Source organism: Passer montanus, unplaced genomic scaffold (assembly GCF_014805655.1).
Source record: "Passer montanus isolate IOZ18808 unplaced genomic scaffold, ASM1480565v1 scaffold53, whole genome shotgun sequence".
Lineage (NCBI taxonomy): Eukaryota > Metazoa > Chordata > Aves > Passeriformes > Passeridae > Passer > Passer montanus.
In genome coordinates this window covers 7348454-7368451 of record NW_024370263.1, presented here as the reverse complement: position 1 = coordinate 7368451, position 19998 = coordinate 7348454, and the positions used below count along the sequence as shown (strand labels likewise).

The 19998-nt window shown below is 45.4% G+C and overlaps 1 protein-coding gene across 1 annotated transcript in view; it reads right to left on the bottom strand.

The window, feature by feature from the left end:
* Positions 1 to 2666: 2666 nt before the first annotated feature.
* The window catches only part of TMEM132B (transmembrane protein 132B), a 214967-nt gene continuing 197635 nt past the window's right edge, over positions 2667 to 19998 (bottom strand). The window contains exons 6-9 of the mRNA XM_039724875.1: positions 17448 to 17653; positions 9555 to 9828; positions 8036 to 8227; positions 2667 to 6857 (exon numbers count right to left, since the gene is read on the bottom strand). Of these exons, the coding sequence (XP_039580809.1) occupies positions 5703 to 6857; positions 8036 to 8227; positions 9555 to 9828; positions 17448 to 17653 (1827 nt within the window). The 3' untranslated portion in view covers positions 2667 to 5702. The remainder of the gene's footprint in view (positions 6858 to 8035; positions 8228 to 9554; positions 9829 to 17447; positions 17654 to 19998) is intronic.

Below are 19998 nucleotides of genomic sequence, written 5' to 3'. Positions count from 1 at the left end.
ATCACACTTGTCAATCCATTTGTCCAATTGACTTCATACAAAACCACATTTCAACACATTAGCAATTATAGCAGCGCTCATTAAATCATGCAGGTGATGTTAAATTGCTCCCATTAGTGCAGAGGCAGCCCTTGGCTTTGGGACAGGCAGGTCCAGGTGTGGGCCTGCAGGAGGAGGCAGGGGAATGCAGGGGGATGCAGGGGGATGCAGGGGGATGCAGGAGGAGGCAGGGGAATGCAGGGGGATGCAGGGGGATGCAGGGGGATGCAGGAGGATGCAGGGGGATGCAGGAGGATGCAGGAGGATGCAGGAGGATGTAGGAGGAGGCAGGGGGATGCAGGAACATGCAGGAGGATGCAGGAGGCACCTCCTGGGGCTGATTCCCAGAGCCTGCAGGAGGCCCAGCTCCTGAACTAGCATGGCAACTGTGGGTTCCTGGCTCTGCCAGAATTTCCAACACCTGGAGAAAAAGCTGAGGCTCAAATTCCCTTTTTTAGCATTAGCAAGATGCTCTCTTGCAGCTCTGTGAGGAGGTCAGTGGTCACTTGAGAATTTTGGTGCTCTTGGAGTCAGAGAATTCTCTGCAGAGAATTCAGAGTTTGTCACCTGTGGTGGTCCCACTGGAGAGCTCAGGGGCCGGGTTTGGTTTGTGCCTTTCCCTGTAAATCTGCACGTGTTCTGTGGGGTGTTCGCTCTCCCCTCCTGCTGCAGGGGAGGGAGGACAGGGCTGCAGCAGGGAGCAAACCCCGGCTGTGCAGTGCAGGGTTTGTGCTGCCCTGAGGAAGGGGACCCACGAGAACTCCACGCTGCTGGCTCCTGCTCCCTGGCAGGGACACGTCACCCTCAGCCCGGCCAGCAGCTCACCCTGGCCAGCACCAACACCAAAGGGTTAAAAAAAAAACAACCACATGAACATTATTTTTATTTCTCCAGCAAAATCTGTTTCTTTCAGTCTTTCATTTGCTTCTCTTCTGAAGACTCAAGTCTTTATTTCAGACATCTGCCTATAGAAAATAAGTATTTTTTAAAGGGCACATTAAAAGATGAAAACTGAAGCTTGAATAACTTAATCAGCATACAAATTACACAGATATAAAAGTTCTGTTTCATTGTCTTAACTTACAGTTTATTTTGTACAGAATTCATTATGTTATACATCTAAGACTTATTATATTGTATAAATATCTGGGGTGTGATGTATATACATATCCAGTGTTATAATTCAGCAATTAATGTATGCATTTCACAATACACTCTCGTGTATTTCAATGTAGTGCACATGATTTAGATTCCATAGAAGAGCACATCTGCTAGGAAAAAATCTGCATTTCCTTCCTGGGGGTTTAACCCCACCTTGCAAGATGAGGGTTTCTCCCTTCTCAAATGGACTCTTTGCACTGTCTATGGCTGTAAGGTCTTCTTGTACATTCCCCAAGATGAGTTAAGGACCAGCAGCTCCAGACATGAACGTGGGGGTGTTGAACAGTGGGGGGAGAGTGGGGCAGGGTCCCTAAAGGGTCCCTAAGGGTGGAGAAGGGGCACAGGGAGCCCCAAGAGTCGGGGCAGGGTCCCTAAGGGTGGGGAGGGGGCACAGGGAGCCCCAGGAGTGGGACAGGGTCCCTAAGGGGTCCCTAAGGGGTGAGAAAGGGACACAGGGAGCCCCAGCTGGGCACTGTGGGGTGAATGGAACAAAAGGTTCTGCCCATGGGAACTTGCAGCTCTCCCTTTTCTGTCCTGTGCACGCCCGGGCTCTGCTGCCCCTCCTGTCCCTGCTGTCCCTGTGCCTGGCAGGGCTGGGGGCTGGCACCAGCTCTGGTTTTAGGTTTGCAGCTGCCCGTGTGCCACTGGTGCCCCTCTGCCCACGGGGTGCCCCGGGGCTCTCCCTGGGATGTTCTCAGCACTCCCCGAGGGCAGCAGAGCCCCCAGAGCCCCCTCTGCACCCTCCAGAGTCAGAGCTGGAGTTGGTTTGGGATGGAATTCCAGGTGTTGCTTCCCTAGGCACCCACTGAAGCACAATTCTAATTAATCTGACGGTGCAGCTCCTATTTTCAGACAATTCTACTTTCCTGCATACATACCTACTTACATACATACATTTTGTGCCTTTTGATCACTTGGCCAGCATTGCTTTGTTCTCTCAAAAGCAGAGACTCTTTCATCAATGTGTAAATGCTGTTCAGTTAACAGCAAAGTGGAATATTATATATTCCATGAATAAAATATTGTATTTAACAGCATCACTGAAAGATATTTAGGTGAATGGGAAATTTGGAGGGAGGAGGTGTTTAAAATAATTTAAAATTGAATTTGCTTAAATTTACAGAGTATGCCATAATTTTGAAATTAAAAGTTGAGATAATTCAAAAGGAACTGATCAACTCAGAATGATTTTGCATCAGATATATTCATGTTGAATATATTTTCATCTTAAAAGTAGCATAAATGGTCAAACCAGGATAAATCCAGAATAACTCCACTTTATTGGTGTTATCCCAGTTTTACTGAAAATAGAGAGTTCTCTCTTCCCACTTCTTTTCTCCTTTTTTGTATTGCTTTTTTTCCACGGTTGTATTGCCATTTTCCATGTAAGAGCTTTCATGTGATGACATGTGATGGAAAAGAAAAAGAAAATTTATGAACCTACAGATCTTTCTTTTTTACCCTCATTGCAATATTTGAGGATTGGGTTTTTTGTGGACAGCCGTCCCCAGTTCCACTGTTTAAGTGGCTCCCAGTAACAGCTGTGCTCCTTCCTGATGGGCAGGAATTGTCATTTAGCCACCTCTGTGGCCCTAAAGCCAGCCCAAAATCAGCCACTGAGCCACCCCAAACCTCCCTGAGGACCCTCAGGCCACGCTGGGACCTCACCCCCAGTGGGTTTGGGCTCAGCCAGACCCCAGGAGCACCAAGAAGTGCTGGAGGGGCCAGAGGGGTTCCTGGTGGCCCTGGGGACACAGGCAGGGACAGGAGCAGGGACAGGAGCAGGGACATGGGCAGGGGCAGGAGCAGGGAGCCTGCAGAGCTGCTGCAGCCTCAGCAGGGATGGAAGGAAATGGTTCCATGAGGAGATGGAGCCCAAAGCAGGGCTGGAAAGAAAGGTTTCCATGAGAAGTCTCACAGAAGTGGAAGGAAAGGTTCCCATGGGGAAATGGAGCCCAAAGCATGAGTGGAAGGAAAGGCTGGAAGGAAATGGAACCTCAGCAGGGCTGGAAGGAAAGGTTCCTATGAGGAAATCGAACCCAAAGCAGGGCTGGAAGGAAAGGTTTCCATGAGAAGCTCCGTGGGAGAGGAAGGAAAGGTTCCCATGAGGAGCCTCACAGAAGTGGAAGGAAAGGTTTCCATGGGGAAATGGAACCCAAAGCATGAGTGGAAGGAAAGGTTTCCATGGGGAAATGGAACCCAAAGCATGAGTGGAAGGAAAGGTTTCCATGGGGAAATGGAGCCCAAAGCAGGGCTGGAAGGAAAGGTTCCCATGAGGAGCCTCACAGAAGTGGAAGGAAAGGCTCCCATGAGGAAATGGAGCCTCAGTGGGAGTCAAGGAAAGGTTTCCATCAGGAAACAGCTCCGTGCTCTCTCTGAGGCCACGGCCCTGCTGGCTCACAGAGGGGTTTCCTCTTTGGGCTCTCTGCCCTCTGCACCTGCCAGCAGAGCCTGGCTCCTCTGATTCCAAGACTCAATCAATTTGTGGTCAGTTTGGGTCAGTATATTGTACAAACAACAGTAAATAGGTTTGGTTGTTTTGGGGTTTTTTCCCTGCTCTCTGTTTAGGCCAAATGCAAAATAATGCATTGGAAAGAAAAGTTAAATTCCAAAAAGGGGTTTTTATGTTGTTAGTGATAAGGATCATTGTAGGAATTCATCTTTCCTTATTTCCTGGATCATTGAAAGGGGAGAGAACATTTGTTAAACAACCCAAGACTTCATCTGACGCACAAGTGCTGCATCCCTTATGAAACAGAAGCATATCTGTGCTCTATTATTTTCTCTCCTCAAAATTAGATTTTAACAGATGTCATCTCCTCCCTGTGCAGTTCAGTGCCAGCAAAAGCAAGTCTCTAATCACTTATATAAGCCTGGTGTCCTCACTTCTAGTCTCAATGTTAAAATTCCTGTATTTTGCAGCAGTTACATTAAATGTGTTCACAGTTGTGAATTAGGACCCAAATACAGAATTTCCCACAATTTTCTGGTTTATATGTAAATTCAAATCTTGTTTTGATCTACCTAAAGGATGGGAACTCCAGCATGTAAGGCAGTTGTAGTTTGGCTCTTGTGGTTATTGCACAGGATCCATCACAAGAATATGTGCTTTACTGGGGTTTTAAGAATTCTGTAGATTCAGGTTTTTCCTAACTGTAATTTTCAACTTATCTCAGTCACCCTTCAGTAAAAACATAGATGTGATGCATATGAAATGGCAGCTTTGAACTCCCAGCATGTTTTCCTTGATAAAATTGGACAGTCCCTTGTGTGGCTGCAGTGCCAATGTGTCTTCTCTTCCCTTGTTAATGAAACATGGTGTAAAGTTTTTCTCCCTAACGGCTTCATGGCCAGGGATGTTTTAGGCAAGCTCTGGGGCTGTTGAGCATGAGCTGCTCTGGCCTGCTGAACTCCACCACCCATGGATTCATGAGCACAGAAACAGTGACTCCAAGCTTTGCTTATTTCCTAGGAAATTCTCCTTCCTACTTGATGCATTCCACCACCACGTTTGACTTTCCCACTCAGGTAATAACATGTATTGTCAGCCAAGCTATTGTTTCAGCAAAGCATTTCCCTCTGAAGTACATGCTGGGGGTTTTTTTAACAGGTTATTTTTTCATATTCGCAATGACAAGAGTGAACCCGGGGCTACTCCTTGATTTTTATTTTCCAGGGTTTATTATTATATTTACAGTTCCCTGTAAGAAGACACAACCCTTTCCCAGTAAGAGTTCTAATTCCTTTCTATGTTTCAAATACTAACGACCCATATGGAAAGGAGGAAGATAATCAGTGATGAAGGAGGTATCTCTGGGGGCTGAAGCAGATGAATAAAAAAACTCAAATTATTATAAATATTACTGTACTACACTTTGGTACCAACCAAAAAAAACCCAAACCCCTTCAAAGAAAATATTTAATGTTCCCTAAGTCAAATAAAATTCACAAACAATATAAGAAGAAATTAACCACATGGGGTTTTTTATATCTGTAAAAAATAATAAGACTACTTGGCTGCATTGCACATAGGCAATAAAATGAGATTCATTCCAATCCCTTTTCCGTGAGCCTCCTCTCAGGCTGTGAGCAAGAAATGTCCACTGTGCTTTACAAAGGACGACGACTAGAAAAAATCAATGCAAACAAACATCCCTTTCTTTTCTGATTGACCATTTCTCGTGAGAGATGACAAACAAATGAAGTCTCCTCTGAGTCTGAGCGTGGTTGGATTAGCATTTTGCTAGTACCAGGCAGTACACAGAAACAGCCATCGAGTGTGACACCTCCAACACCTACAGGGAGCTGTTTTAGGGGCACATCCTGGTTTGTGGTGAAACAGGATTAACTCAGCCAGCCTCCTGGACCTGCTCTCTGCCATCAGGTTATCATCTCAGTACCTCCAGGGTTGGGCTGTCTTGTTCCTATTGCTGACTGGGCTGACTGCTCCACCATCCATAAACAGAAGGCATAAAGGTGATTACAAACATAAGAAAGTAGTTTTACATATTGTCTTGCAGTCTTTCCATATAGTCCCTAAGTTCCTTGGAGTCACCAAGATTCATATCTTGGCATACCCATTTAATATTATCATCACTGTCAAATAGAATTGAGTTGGTGTAGGGGCCTCCATCCTCTGGCAGGATTGTTGTATATGAAGTGAACTTTACTCGCTTCTGCTTTGGCCCAGAAGGATTTATAGGTTCACTTTTAACTTCTTTTTCACAAAGGTACTCAGAAGATCTGAGGATATGATTATGAAGAGTCTTCTGAGAACTCCCATTAAGGAGAAAGTTGCTTTCTTCAAACTGCATCCCTCTGTCAATCATGGTAGTGCACTCCTCTGACGGGAGCGAAATGTCCACTGGGTTTTCCAGGAGCTCCACCTCATTTCCAAGCCAGACCCAGTCATGGGAATGGGGGATGTTGCCTTGCTCACTCACAGCAAACCTTTTGTGCCTGTACTTCCAAGCAAATGCCACGCAGTTAATCAGAAACACCAGGATTGCTAAGCAGAAAACACAGAGCAGCGCGTACATGCCGATCTCCAGGTCTGTCAATCCTCTGGAAGTCAATGAGAGATCACTGGGATTGCTTTCTCCTGGTATTTCTACTTGGGCAGGGAAACCTGTGAAGGCAGTTGGGCTGTTTTGAAGCTGGCCATCCTCCAGGGACTCCTGATCAATGGGAGAGATGAAAGTTGTGCTTTTGTTTGCGTTGTCCTCAGGACCGGACACGTCCTCGTGGTTTTTGGACCAGTCTTGTGCTGTCCTCTCTTGTTCTGCAGCTTTCTCTATAGCATTGCTTGCATGGCTTTTAAAATCTTTCTCCAGGTCGTCGATGTCGTTGCTGCTCCCCTTTTGGTCCAAATCCTTCTGGCCAAACTTCACTTTGACGTTTCCTTTCCCCACGGCCAGGACGCTCTTGCGCTTGGTCTTCTGGCAGGGCTCGCTGATCACCATCTCAATTTTAATCAGGGGCCCCTGCCCGTCCCCTTCCGCCACCACCACGGGCCAGAGGGACTGAAGGCTCTGGTGTGAGGACACCACCATCTCATCCAGGGAGCTGATGGACATGGAGAAGTCCTTGGAGTCGTAGATGTCCAAGGGCGTCACGGCCCCGTCGCTGAACAAAACCCAAGCACTCACCACAGCTTCCTGATGGGGAAAAATAGGATAGAGAGAGCACAAATCAGACAGTCTGTTGTTAAAGTCTGAAAAAGAATACAGAGTTTAACTTTGGGGATCCTTTTTATTTTGTTTTTTTAAAGAAAATGGAAATGTCTACTGTGCTTCTCATTTTCTTGCAGGCTTGTGTTCTCTAGACCACTGAGGCATTTACCTCACCTTCAGGAACCATCAAAGAAACACTCATGTAAATTTAATAAAAGTGCTGAAAAAAACAATTGACTTTTTTCTCAGTCTGAAGTGAGAAGCCTCTTTTGAATGCCAGAGCCTTATGATGAAAATAATATTTCCAACGTTACAGTCAATTAGGTTTGTAAAGGACCCATAATGGGGAGTCTCTAATGCTGCAGTTCCAGGGCCTCATGTAATACAATGAGCAGGGCTGGAATGTGTCAGGCCAGAGAGCCCATCCAGCCCATGGAACAAACTGGGAGGAGAACACACCTCAGTGCAGCACTTTATATCTTCTGTCATGCTTTCAAATATGCAGGACTTGCAATATGCAAAAGGGATTGTGGTCTTTCCTGGGAACTATAGAAACGCTCATAAAAAACACCATTTTTAGGTTTTGACCAAGCCAATTTGTCTTCTTACTGTGAATTGCTAGTGCAAAAAATATAGTTACACTTTCTGCACTGAGGTAGAACCTCAGCTCTATGAAATCTATAAAAAAAACCACATAAAGAATTTGTTCTGTGGTCTCATTAAAAGATGTTTAATTCCCCAGATTATATGGTTCAAAGTAAGCACAAACTCATCAGTTTTCAGCAGTTCAGGTCATGGAAACTTCTGCACCTGCAGCCAGAGGTCGTTTTGGCTGAGCTGACTTTGAGAGACAATTAAGGACTGGCATTCCCAGCCCTGCTTGCACAGCTAGGCTGCATTTCCCCACAGAAAAGGAGTTTTTGTGGCACGTCCACGTGTGTTTGGCACTGTGCACTCCCAGACTCGTCTGTGAGCTCCCCAGAGCAGCCCTGGGGAGCGCAGTGGTCCCTGTGCAGGGCTCAGGAGATGAACAGCCTTTACCACGAGAAGTGACTGCTGTGAAAAGCATAAAATCATTGTATCTGCTGCCTAAAATGGACAGCAAATTCCTCTGCCAAAGCAGAGGGAACTGAAACCAACGTGGTGCCTCTTTTGGAGCGTACCTGCTTGGGAGTGCGCAGGATGTCGTGGGCAGAGGTGGTGGCAAGGATGGCTCTCTTGTTTCCTTTGCTGCTCTGGAAGGACACAGACAGCCCTGACACCAGCTGCACGCCCAGGTCAGAGATGGTCACCCTCTCATCCAGAACTATCACTGTCTTCTCTGCCAGGATGGAATCCGAGAGAGGGGACAGAACCTGGGAGGAGAGAGCAAACAGCCTGCATGAAACAGCAACGAGGTATTTCAAAGCAAGGCTGGCCTCCAACCAGCACACCAGATTAATCTGGGTTTGTCACGTCCATGTCTAAGCCAGAGCTGATGTTTCCTCCAAGACATTACACTCATTTGCTGCTTCTAAAAAAATAATTTAATAAACAACAAATCACTTCAAAATTGCAGCTTGCTCTCGACAATATATATATAATATAGAATAAATTAAATGGATATGTTGGGTTTTTTCAAAAAAGTAATTTTCGTGGGGTCTATAAAACTCCCTGTTAATGCAGGGCAGCACAGGACAGAGTGTAAGACCCTGATTAACACTGAAACTCAGGGAGGGGATAAATGAGTGCTCAAAGCCTGGCTGATGGGAACTTGGCCTGCTGCCTTTCTAGGGACAGAGGACCTGACTGAAATGGAAGTGAGACTTGCAAAAGAACTTTGGAAATCCCACTGGGTGCCTGCCTGCATTTTTCAATGCCAAAACACTCCTGCCAGTTGCTCCAAGACCTTGTTTCCAGCATGCTCAGAAGGAGACTCATCCTTATCCTGGTGACAGAAACAGCTGCTTTGAGCCCAAAATAGTTGAGGTGTGATTTGTCTAATCCGACATGAGAAACCTGCAGCACAGCTCCTGCACTGGAGCTTCCTGCTCTTTTAGAGTCACTGGAGAGAAAGAGACATTTTTAGGCCAGAAATCCCTTGACCTCTGTATCCCATTTATTTCAGGTTGAGGGAGCTGAGCCCTAAAATCCCTGGGTTGACTCCAGAGTGTGACCAGGACATTGAGGGGTTTGCAGCCCCTGAGAAGAGCCCCAGTGCTTCTACTCCTTTATTTTGAATTTGTACAGAGGTTAGGTGGGGAACATGAACACTCCAAAAGGCATCTGAAGATAATCTTTGTGTCCATGGCTGTGATAGGTTTTGTGAACATAACAGGACTAATTTTTCAAATATGTTCAAGCATATGAAGGTGCCTGTAGAGATTTGGTACAATTTCCCCACAGTTATGCTCATAAGGTCCCACTGAAGCCAAAAGGAGCTGGCTGTGTGCCTCGTGTCACCTCCTTCCCCAGCCAGGGAAATCTCCCTGTGCTCCAGTCACACTAAGATGGACAAATCCCTACAAAAGCTTCACCTAGGGGCATTTTATGGACGTGACAAACAGCCACAATGAAAACCCATTCAAACTTCCTTTTCTGTTTAGCACGCCCATTTTTTTCACCTTATTTTTTTTATTTTTAATTTTTCCCCCGAGATCAGTGAATTTTCCACAGCAGCCCTGAGCCCTGTGTGGGCTGTACCTGCACGGTGGTGATGCCTTGCTCACGCCCAGCCAGCACCCGGCCCTCCTGCAGCTTGGCCACCTTGGGCTCCTCCACCTTCATGAAGTCAGCCACCAGGTCCGTGATGTCAAACTGCCACTCCGAGCCCAGCAGGTAGGTCAGGTGGCCTCCCAGCTCCGGGGACTCGGCCACAAACTGGGTCAGGACCCTGACCAAGGCGTGCTGGTACTGCAGGGTGCAGCCTTTGCCTTTCTTCTCGTCGTCCTCCTCGTCCTCGCTGTCCCGCGTGGGCCTGTGAACACAGCCAGCTTGGTTAGCCTGGAGCCTGCAGAGCCCCAGCTGCACCTCCTTGGAGGGAGATGGTGAAGGTAAGGTGATTTCCACCAAGCTGGAAAAGCCTTAGAAACGGGAAGAGCAGAGAAACTCAGAGCTAGCTGCAGCTGCAAAGCCTGAAGGTAGAAAAAGTTACAGCACGGACATAAAACAATAGCTTGGCTAAGACAGACTGCAGAAAAATATGCTTAACAAGACAGCAAAGGTTTTAAGCTTAATAATGAAGTATTGTGTATTGTTATAGAAAGCAGACAAGCCAGCATTGTGTGCAGCAGGGGTAGGTGTGCTTTTAGTGACTGGCTAGAGCAGCTGTCTGGAAGCTTTGGCAATGTGCTATTGGCTAGAAAGTTTTCCAAATGTAACAAAAAAAATCTTTAGCTGCTGTTAACAAAACGTGAGCTGCTACCATCTTCCATTGTCTCAACCATATAATGAGTGATACTACAGTAAAAGCTCAAAGAGCCTCTCCCAACAGTCCCATCCTGAAAGGAAAAAACCCACACCAGCACACTCACTGTCACCAGTGTTGATGTCAGCACCTGCTGCTGAGCCAGATCAGGGTTTGGATGGGCAGGTTAAATCCTGGCTGGGTGTTTGTGCAGCTTTCTGGAGCTGTGCAATTCAAAAGCTGCTGTCGCTTCCTCCAGTGAGCCCTTTGTTAGAGTGGGACCTCCCAGTGAACTGAAAATGGGTTTTCATTGCTGGGGTCCCAGTGGGGCCACTGCCCCTTCTCCAGGCAGCAGAGGGCTCAGGAAAGCAGAGGGGAAAGCTGAGGAGGGGGCAGCTGTGAGCAAAGCCCTGTGGCAGCCCATCGGGTGGGAGAAGGAGTTTTATCATCTTTTCACATTTGTATTTTGAGCTCTGCCCTTGCCATCTGGAACAGCTCTGCCTCAGCAGAGCAGCCAGCTGCTGCCAGCCCTGCCGTGCTCCCTCCATCCCCTGGCTGCACCCTGCAGTGTCACCTTGCACTCAGGGGCTCCAAACCCCAAACCAGGGCTTTGGGCTCCCCCTCAGGGCAGGGTTACTCAGAGTGCACCTGCAGCATCAGACACACTTCCTTCACCATCTTCTATCTGCCCCCCTTTCACAACAGCACCTGTGAAATCAAACAGCTCTCCCCAGAGCTCAGAGAAGGAACCACAGTGATTTGTACACGATAGCACTGCTGCCACACCTCACAGAGTTTTTTGTCTGCTTAAGACCCAGTTGACCACCAATATTAATATTTTATATATTTTTTCTCTTGTTCATTGCCTGGCACAAACACATGGATCCTCTTATCTCTTCCAAGTCAGGTATTAAGCAGTAGGTGGTCACACTTTTACTCATTATGCCCCCATGCTGTGGATTCATTGCTCAGAAATCATTTCCCTCCCTCTTGTATTTATTGAGCCTGAAGCCACCTCTATATCAAGGGTGGGAAATACAGGATAAGTCTCTCATTTTTCAAAGTATTGCAGGAGGTAGTTTTGTGGTTACTGTGTCCCTTTATCTCCTCCTTTGAAATAGCAGCTATGAAAAACTATTATAAAACAGAATTGCTTTTGTTATAAATTGTTTTATGACAAAGTTGGCAGCCAGTAAGCTGAAAACATATCTAAGAAAAACCCTTGTGCTCTTCAAAATGACTGAAAGTCCCAGTGTTACAGAACCTCATCCACTGGAAATACATTTTCAATGCATCACTTGTTAGCTGAATATTTATATTCAGCCTCAAGTAAATGGTCTGTGCTGCCTTTTGGTTTTGTGTGTGTAAAACAAGTGTCCATCATTACTTGCTGAGTGAAACATCATTGAGTAACAGTGGAATTGTTAGGGGAAAGGCTACAAAAATAGGATTTATATTTCCCAAATAAATTATTCTTGCAATGTTTGACTAGCTGGGTATTTCAGGGAAACTTTTCAGTTGTTCTCTCCTTCCCAGCACTGGTGTCAGTCTGAAGTCAGCTCACAGTTGGCAAAACAGCCACGAAGAAAGTTCTAGAAAGGGAATGTTCATTCTGTGGTCCACATCCATCCATGCTGTAAGGAATTCATGAACTCCTTCATGCTCCCAATTTCAATTTCAATTTATTCCCGTGTTCTGACCCTCTCCAGCCCAGCTAAGCCGTAACCCAGCTCTGAACAATCTCAGGCTTTGGCAGGACCAAGCTCAGCTCTGAGATTTTGGGGTTTGACCCTCTCTTAATAATACAGACAGCAACATTAGTGCCTGTGCAGAACTGGAGAAAAATGTGCAAAAGCTGCTCAGGTGAGGAGTATTTATGGGATTTGGGGCACAAGAGCACAGAGCTGATGGGAACCAGCCTTGTTATGGGAAAAGAGACCCTGAGCCAGTGCTGTGTGGCTGGCAGGAGATGTTCACATATTCAACATCCACGCCAGCATCATTTCCACAACTCCCTGTCTGCTCCTGCTTGTCCCTGCCCGGGGCAGGGGGTGGAACAAGATAATCTTTAAGGTCTCTTTCAACCCAAACAATTCTGTGAGTCGATGTTTTATTCAGATCCAATGGGTTGCTGTTATCTTTATTTATGTCCTTGTTTATTTCTACTTTCGCTGTTTAAAACTTTGCACTGCTGGATTGTCCAAGAGGAAATCTATTCAAAACAACTGGAGGGAATTCTTTTTCAGCTCCAGCTCATAAATACGAGCTGTGGAATGAGCAGAGGGAAGGACTGTTGCTCAGGGCACAGAGGGAGCACTCCTGTCCTTATTTCCAGGACCAGGACCATGTGGGCAGCCAGTATTTACCACAACAAAACCATGATTCAAGTCCAGCCCATTCCTTGGGGTGTCTTAAATGCACGGCTCCATTTCAGCATGAAAACACTTAGAGATGTTGATGTACTTCTCCTCAGAAACGTGTTTTCTGTGGCAGACAAATGTGGAGCATCAGAAAAGCCTCTCCAGAGCCCAGGATGAGCAAGGCACGTTCTTTGTCAGGGCAGAGGAGAGGGAGGTGTCTGCATTTCCAGTACAAGCTTTGCAAGAATGCTTTGCCTGGTCTCAACTCAAGTTCTTTCTGGTTATTTTTCTGAACAAAGGATATAATTTTTCCACTTTAAAGCCACAAAATCAATATTTAGGCAGTAAGTCTGTTTCGTCTCCATGCGTGCAACAAAATGTTTGAGATCCAGTGAATTGCACAGTTCCCTTTAAACTCCTCATTAAAGTGTTTTCAGTAAGCTTAAAATCCTTCATTAAGCAGGGAGCTCATTTTCTGCTCAAGACAAGTTCTGGTGAGTATAAGCTATTGCTGCATATTGTGCTTTTTTCCCTTGGTCATCTCTGAAAATCTCTCTGAGTCCTCCTTACCCTATTTCTTTATTTCTTGCTGCTTGGCAAACTTGCTTGGAAGGTTTTTTGCTTTTCTGGAGCGAGCCAAGGTTGCCAGAATTACATTTAATTTACATTTCACAGAGAGAAAGGCTGTGCCAGGGAGCTGAGTTAAAGCAGCAGGCTGTTCCAAGGGTGCCTGCGAGCACTGATCTAATCAGTGATCTGTCAACTGCACATTACAGACCTTGTCTCTGAGCAGTTGAAGTGTGTCTCTTTTAATCTGCACCCCTCTCCAACCAGGCATCACATTCTTGGGCCAGATGCTAATTTTCTGTTTTAAAAAAAAAACCCAATGCTAAAGAAATCAGTTTTGCTGGGTTTGGATTTGAAATACTCATTACAAAGAGTCGTATATTTAAAAAACATTTGCAACACCCCTAATTGAAAAAAGAAATCTCTCTCAGATACAAATTACAAACCACTAGAAGCTGATTTAGTGGAAGCTACAGAAACAAGCTGCACATAACTCTACTCACAGTTCAAGAAGAAATGTAATTTGGTACTTTCACAGATCTTGAAAATACAGCCTACCTATTAACAAAAATCTGCAAGGCCTTATCTCCAAAGGACATTAAAGTCAATTAACTAAAGGAGCAAATTTACAGCGTGTTCCAGCTTAGTGCAGATGCTGTACCCACCAATGGAACGGTTTGAATCCAGCATCACTTTATTTCCCTTAAAGTACAGCCTTCCTTCTGAGTGGCAGCACTCACTGAGGGTTGCACTGAAGCAGTTCCTTTTGTCCTGCTTTTAACCCAGGCTAGCTTTCCTGCTTTTGTCTCCAGAACTGGACAGGACCAAAGCAGAGCTCAACAAACTCTGCCTGAAGTGAAGCCTGTGCTGGTGGTGTTGGGAGCCTCCTGAAAACAATGTCCTATCCCAGCCGCAAATATTTACTGAAATTAAATTTCCAGCTTGTTCTGAGAGCCTTTAGCCATGCAATTCCTATTAATGCAAGCTGAAGCCACTCAAGCCATGTAAATATGTGTGCACAGAGCTGGTGCAGGAACCTCAAGAAGAAGGTAATTATTTTGCAGATGCATGAGGAATAGAAATAAATGTTCTTGTTAGACTAGCAGAGTCTGCCTGGACCTCTCCTACTCTCTAATATTTGATTTTAATTTAAATATACACCTAGTGTTTGCTGAGGCTGGGGGTTTGTGCAGCCCGGGGCTCAGGCACCACTTTCCCTGCACCACCCAGGAGATGATGGGGGAGCTGAATTTCACCTGCCCAGGGAGGCTCCTCCTGTCTGCAGCAGCACCCACCAGAGACCAAGTTCTCCTCCTGATAATATTAAAGATTTGCCATATATTTGCAGGCTGATCTGGTAAAATGTATTGCTGCTCTTACACAGGGGAGATTAATTGGGTTTTTTTCCAGTTTCTGGCATAAAAGCAGCCTGTCTTTTCCTTTCTGTTCTCTGACAAGTTCCTGCTCCTGCAGCAGTTCAGACCAGCTAAAAACCAACGCAGTTCAAACTGTGCAGGGGGCGTTTGTAAAAGTTTTGTAAAGACCCAGCTTTCTTCATGGCTTTGTGGAAATCATTCAAGAAGGCAAAGAGGCAGACGTCTGTAATCACATGTATTTTACAGTTTCAAACACGGCAGGGTTTACAGGGAGCAGCAAGACATTTTATTGCCTCGAGAGCCATCCCTGGGAAGAACAGATGTGATCTGGGGCACATAAACTCTCTCAGGTCTGAAGGAGAGCAGCTGTATTCAGGAGAAGAACAGCAATGCTGATGCACAAACGTTTCTTTTGTTAACAGCACCAATAAACACGTTTAAGAGATTATTGTAAACCCAGTTCTACTTTGCCATCTGGCCCAGCCCCTCAGTGAGCACAGCCACGCTCTGGGGGTGGGAATGGGGCCCTGGGGCAGCCAGAGGAGATGAGAGAAAGTCTGGAGGTTGTGAAGTGTCTCTGCACAATTCCTATAAAACATTCCATCGTTTTACCTGCTGTATGCTGATGAATAACTTTATAGCAGTGTTCAGTTCCTGCTGAGAACACAAGCAGTGGTGTGAGGACACCAACCCTGCAGGACAGCAGCAAAGTGGAAAATTGTTTTGTTTGTGGTGAGATGCAATCCAGCCATGACCAGAACACTGACACAGTTTCAGTCGATTTCTGGACTAAGTTTAAGGCTGCCTAAGCCTGTTCTCAGGGACTTTGGAAAGAATCCTTGAGTTTCCTTCAAGGACAGATATCAAAAACCTCGTGCAACTTGCCAATATTGGCTCTCACATGAAGGTGAAATTGAAACAACACAATGCTCTGGCCTCACCTGCTGGGAAATGCTTGGATTTGGGCTTTTTGCAAAGATAAAAGCACTCTGCTCACTCTCAAACCTACAGCTCCTGACTGCAGTCCAAATGTCTTGAGTGCTTCAGCTTATCACTTAAAAACTCATAAAAACTCCCCCATGTTTAGGATTTTGGGAAACACAGAGGAGGTCGAGGTATAAGCAGATTAAAAAGTAAAGAGAAAAGTCATAATAATAAAAAAGAGCCAAAACGAAAATCCACTAAATCTCAGGTAAAAACCATCCAAATCTAAAAATAAAGGAAATGTAAAAACCTTATGTGCAAAGTAAATGTCAGCGTGAGCACAACTAATGCTGCCTCTGCACTATTGATTCAGAATAGCCCAGCAAAGTTAAAAAATCCACATGAATGGTCAATAAAAGGAGAGCTCATTTGTTTCCCGTGGAAACCTCTGCTGTTCACATGGGCACGGCCCTTCCAGGGGATGGCAGTGTCCCCACTTTGGAAAATGCCTGCAGGACGTGGGCCAGCAGCTCCAGTGCAATCCAAGCAGCAGCAAATGCTTTGCACCCAAACCCTGCAAAGCTGCCAGCTTGCAAGCAGAGCAGACTCTCAGACCATTCCCTTTATTTCAGCTGGCCAAATAAATCAGGAGGAGACACCAGGGAGGAAATTTCCAGCGTCCTGTAATGGGTTTAACTTGAGAATGCCCACGACTGCTAAGCTGGATGTCTGCTCCTGCAATAAGCACCAGCCTAATCCTGCAGCTGTGTGCTCAGCAAAACCCCACTGCTTTCAGCAGGGTCTGTGCCTCGGGCTGGCACAGCACAGGCAGGAGAGGGAAGTTCACTGAAGATTTAAGCAGTCAGCTTAAATCCATTCATTCCTCAGCCAGCACAGCTCTCCCTGCCTTTGTCACTGAAGCAAACACTGCAGCTTCTCTTGTGCCACATTCTCATCACCTCTTCTGTCATAGCCAAAAAAATACCCACATAGTCAAGAGGTCAGTCACTGCCCTTCCCTGGAGCTCATGATCTGACTCCCCTGCAAACTGTGTGCTATTCCCTTAGTTTTGTGCCCTTATGATGTGTTGGGTAGTTCTCCATTGCTGCCTGGGCTCTTCAGGCTCCTCAGTAGCTGAGATGTTCTCCTGGGCACTGCAGGGCTTTAGCTGGAGCTGCCACAGTGTTCAGCACTCCCCTTGCTGCTGCCAGCAAGGCTTTTTCACTGGGTTATAAATCTGAGCTGGTGTCACGCCTTTTCCCCACTAATATTTTTCAATTTCACCTGAAATCCACCAACACAGCAGCGTTCCTGGAAGTTCTTCATCTTGCAAATGATGGTCAGTACAGAACAGGCATTTCCAGCAGGGAATGATGGGATCAGAGCTCAAAATCCCCACTGTCTCTGCCCTCCTTTCTTCCCTGTCTAGTTTTTCCTGGTGGAACATGGTCTTCAGTAGGAATTGTTTCTGAATTCAGATCTGCTGTGTAGTGCAGCAGCCAGGTCTGCACAGACTGAACAACCCCCCAAAGTCATGGAATCACAGAGGGTTGGGGTTGGAAGAGACCTGGGCCACCTACTCCAAGGCAGTGACACCTGAACCCTCCCCTGGCCCTGTTATTTGTCCCAGCAGAAGGAACTGAGGTCTGGCAGTGCTGAATTTTGTTGTGTAATTTTGTTGTGTTGCACCAGGGAGAGGCCCAGGTCGTTTTCCTCAGATATGTGTGATCCACTGTCCTGAGATTGTGTGGGCTTGATGAACGCTCCAGGCAAAGCTCTGACTTTGTGTACAGATCAGGATAAATGATAATTTGCAGAATAAATGATAAATTGCTGGGTGTTTGGATGAAGGCTGAGGCAGCCTGTAACACTGTTGGCAGTTCTTAAATGCTCATTTTTAAATGGCTGTGCTCTACAAGCAGAGCCGGGCGCGTGTGAGGAGGGGGCAGTGCTGAGAACACACCTTTTGTTGGAGGTGACAGGGATCCTCCAGCCCTTGATCTGGCTGAGCTCGGTGTCAGAGATCTCGATCTGCAGCGGCAGCCGCGGAACCCAGACCGTCACCTCCAGCTGCGTGCTGAAGTGCTGGTAGGTGAAATTCACAATGGTGTCCACTTTGCTCTTCATCTCCTTGCCATTAACGAAGATGGAGTCACAGCTCTCAGAAACCTTAAAAAAAAAAAAGATTAAAAAAATTAGGACATGAATAAAAGTTCCTGAGGAAGAGCGAGGATGATGCATGAGCCCTAAGACAACACTGGAAATGTAAGTCATGCATATTGCACTTCCAGTTTTCTAATTAGAAGCAAACAGTGATAAATGGACCCCAGGGAAAGAGTTGTGCTTTCCTCAAAGGATACTACTCAAACTACAAAAATAATTTAATGATGTTATATAACCTGTGTGAGTCTTTTATATTAGGCAAATTAAACTCTCCATGAATCAAACTCCATGTGCATCAACGTTTCTGTTTACAACTTGCTTAAAGAACCAGGAAAAAATGGGGCCATATGTTAGCAAGAAAAAGACTGACTCAGAACCATAAACCAGAATCTCTTCCCTTTTCCTTGAGCACTGTAATGCTGAAAGACAAAGATCCCCTTATGGCTCATGAGCAGAAGTGCAGCAGAAGCATTATTTTTTAGAACTTCTCAGTAATTGTTTTAACAAAACGTATTCATAGTTGCTTTGTGGCATTCTGTGAAATCACTGCTGAAACGAGCGTGTGGGCTCATCTGCCCTCTTGGTTCCAGGCATCTTCTGGCACACAATCAAGGTCCTGAGCACAGATCCTATTTATCTAAAACCATGATGTAGCAACTAATTCAATCTGCATCCTGGAGGACAGGACTCTGTCAGGAAGGGGTTTCTAATATATTTATAAATATCTTTGTGCAGTTTTAGATCTACAAATGGTATAGTTTTAGATACACAAACACCCAGCCATGTAAAACATTTAAGTGTATTATTCATGTACAATATTCATGTTTACATACATACATAATGAGTTATATACCTGCCTGTGTACATGTATTTTATCTTTATCTGGTTTGCATTCTGCCTTGAAGAGAGAGGAGATCATTTCCCACAGAGTGCACGGTTTCAGTGTGGTTTTCATCTTTCAAGCCCACAGCTGATGAGATGTGGCTGTGTTCCTGGAATGCACTTTGTTCTCCTGTCAGGACTGCTCTGTGTCACCTGTCCAAGCTCTGGCACCCGGATCCAGGGGGATCCTGGCTGAGCCTGTCCTGAAATTCTGGGTTCCTGGAATTACTGAGATAACTCATGTGGCCTGCAGTAGGGAATAGGCTGAAACACAGGCTGGGTTCCCTCTGCAAACCTCCTCAAATCTTTTCAGACACTAACAGGGATTAGAGGTTACTGAGCCAAGAAAAATTAGAGAAAACCTCTGGCAGATGCTTTGTTTTGCTCAAAAAAATACACAATTTTCAGATAAGAAGTAAAAGATCTATCCTTCCATATTTGCCACGTTCAGGTCAGCTTCTCAGATCCTTCTCAGAGTACTGAAACTACAATTGCTCATTTCCAGAGGGGCTGAGCCAGGTGATGAGGGATGGGGCAAAGGAAACGAAGTCACTCCTCCACATAAATGCCTAATGAACACAAGAATATAAAAATAATAAATCTAGATAATCTGATAAAGAGCTTAAAATGGACTTCAGGCTCAGGAGTACCACAAACGAGATGGAGCACACTTGGAATCTTTTTTTTCCCTCCCTCATAATGTGTCATGAGTGTCTCTGGAAAGTTTAAGCACATTAAGCAAGCCCATTAATTGAATGAGCAGTTGAGATTCTAAACCATAAAGCTTACATCGAGGGAGTTATGTGAGAATTAATACAAGACAGAAATAATTAAGAAAACTCAAAGAGGGAGGGATAAACATCAAGGCCGGATCAGGGGAATAACTAATACCTGACAAGACAGCAGCTAATTTTTCAGATTCTCTTCTTGCTGCATCAAATGTTCTTGTCAGCAGGCAAGAAAGGTGCTAAATTAGAGAAGTGAAAATGGACATTAATTGTAGCTATAAAAATATCAGTCTAGGTGCTGGAATGCTGGATGCTGAGAATTTTAAACTTTCTGTGCTGAAAGGAACAGACCCACAAGAGAACACTGCACTGACCTGAGGCCGTGGAGAAGGCTTCCAAAATTGATTGGCAGCACTGGGATTGTGGGTGTGGATTGATTGGAAGTGGGTAATATCATGTGGTGGAAAACTTAAGAGTTTAAGGGTTTAGAATATAGCAATATATGTAGAGCAAGATGGAGGTTTTAGGGTGGAGTGTCGTCCTTCTTCTTCACCTTCTCCTTCCTTCTTCTCCAAAGGTTTGGGTGGTTTTGTGTAATTGGACAGAAAAGTCCACGTTACGGGCACAGGTGGTTGGTTATTGGGTTAAAAGTAAAAATAATTTACATGTCGTTTCTTAATTGGATAGTTTACCCTTAAAAGACCTTGTAGAGAAAGACAGTTGGCCATTTTGTAGCTTGTT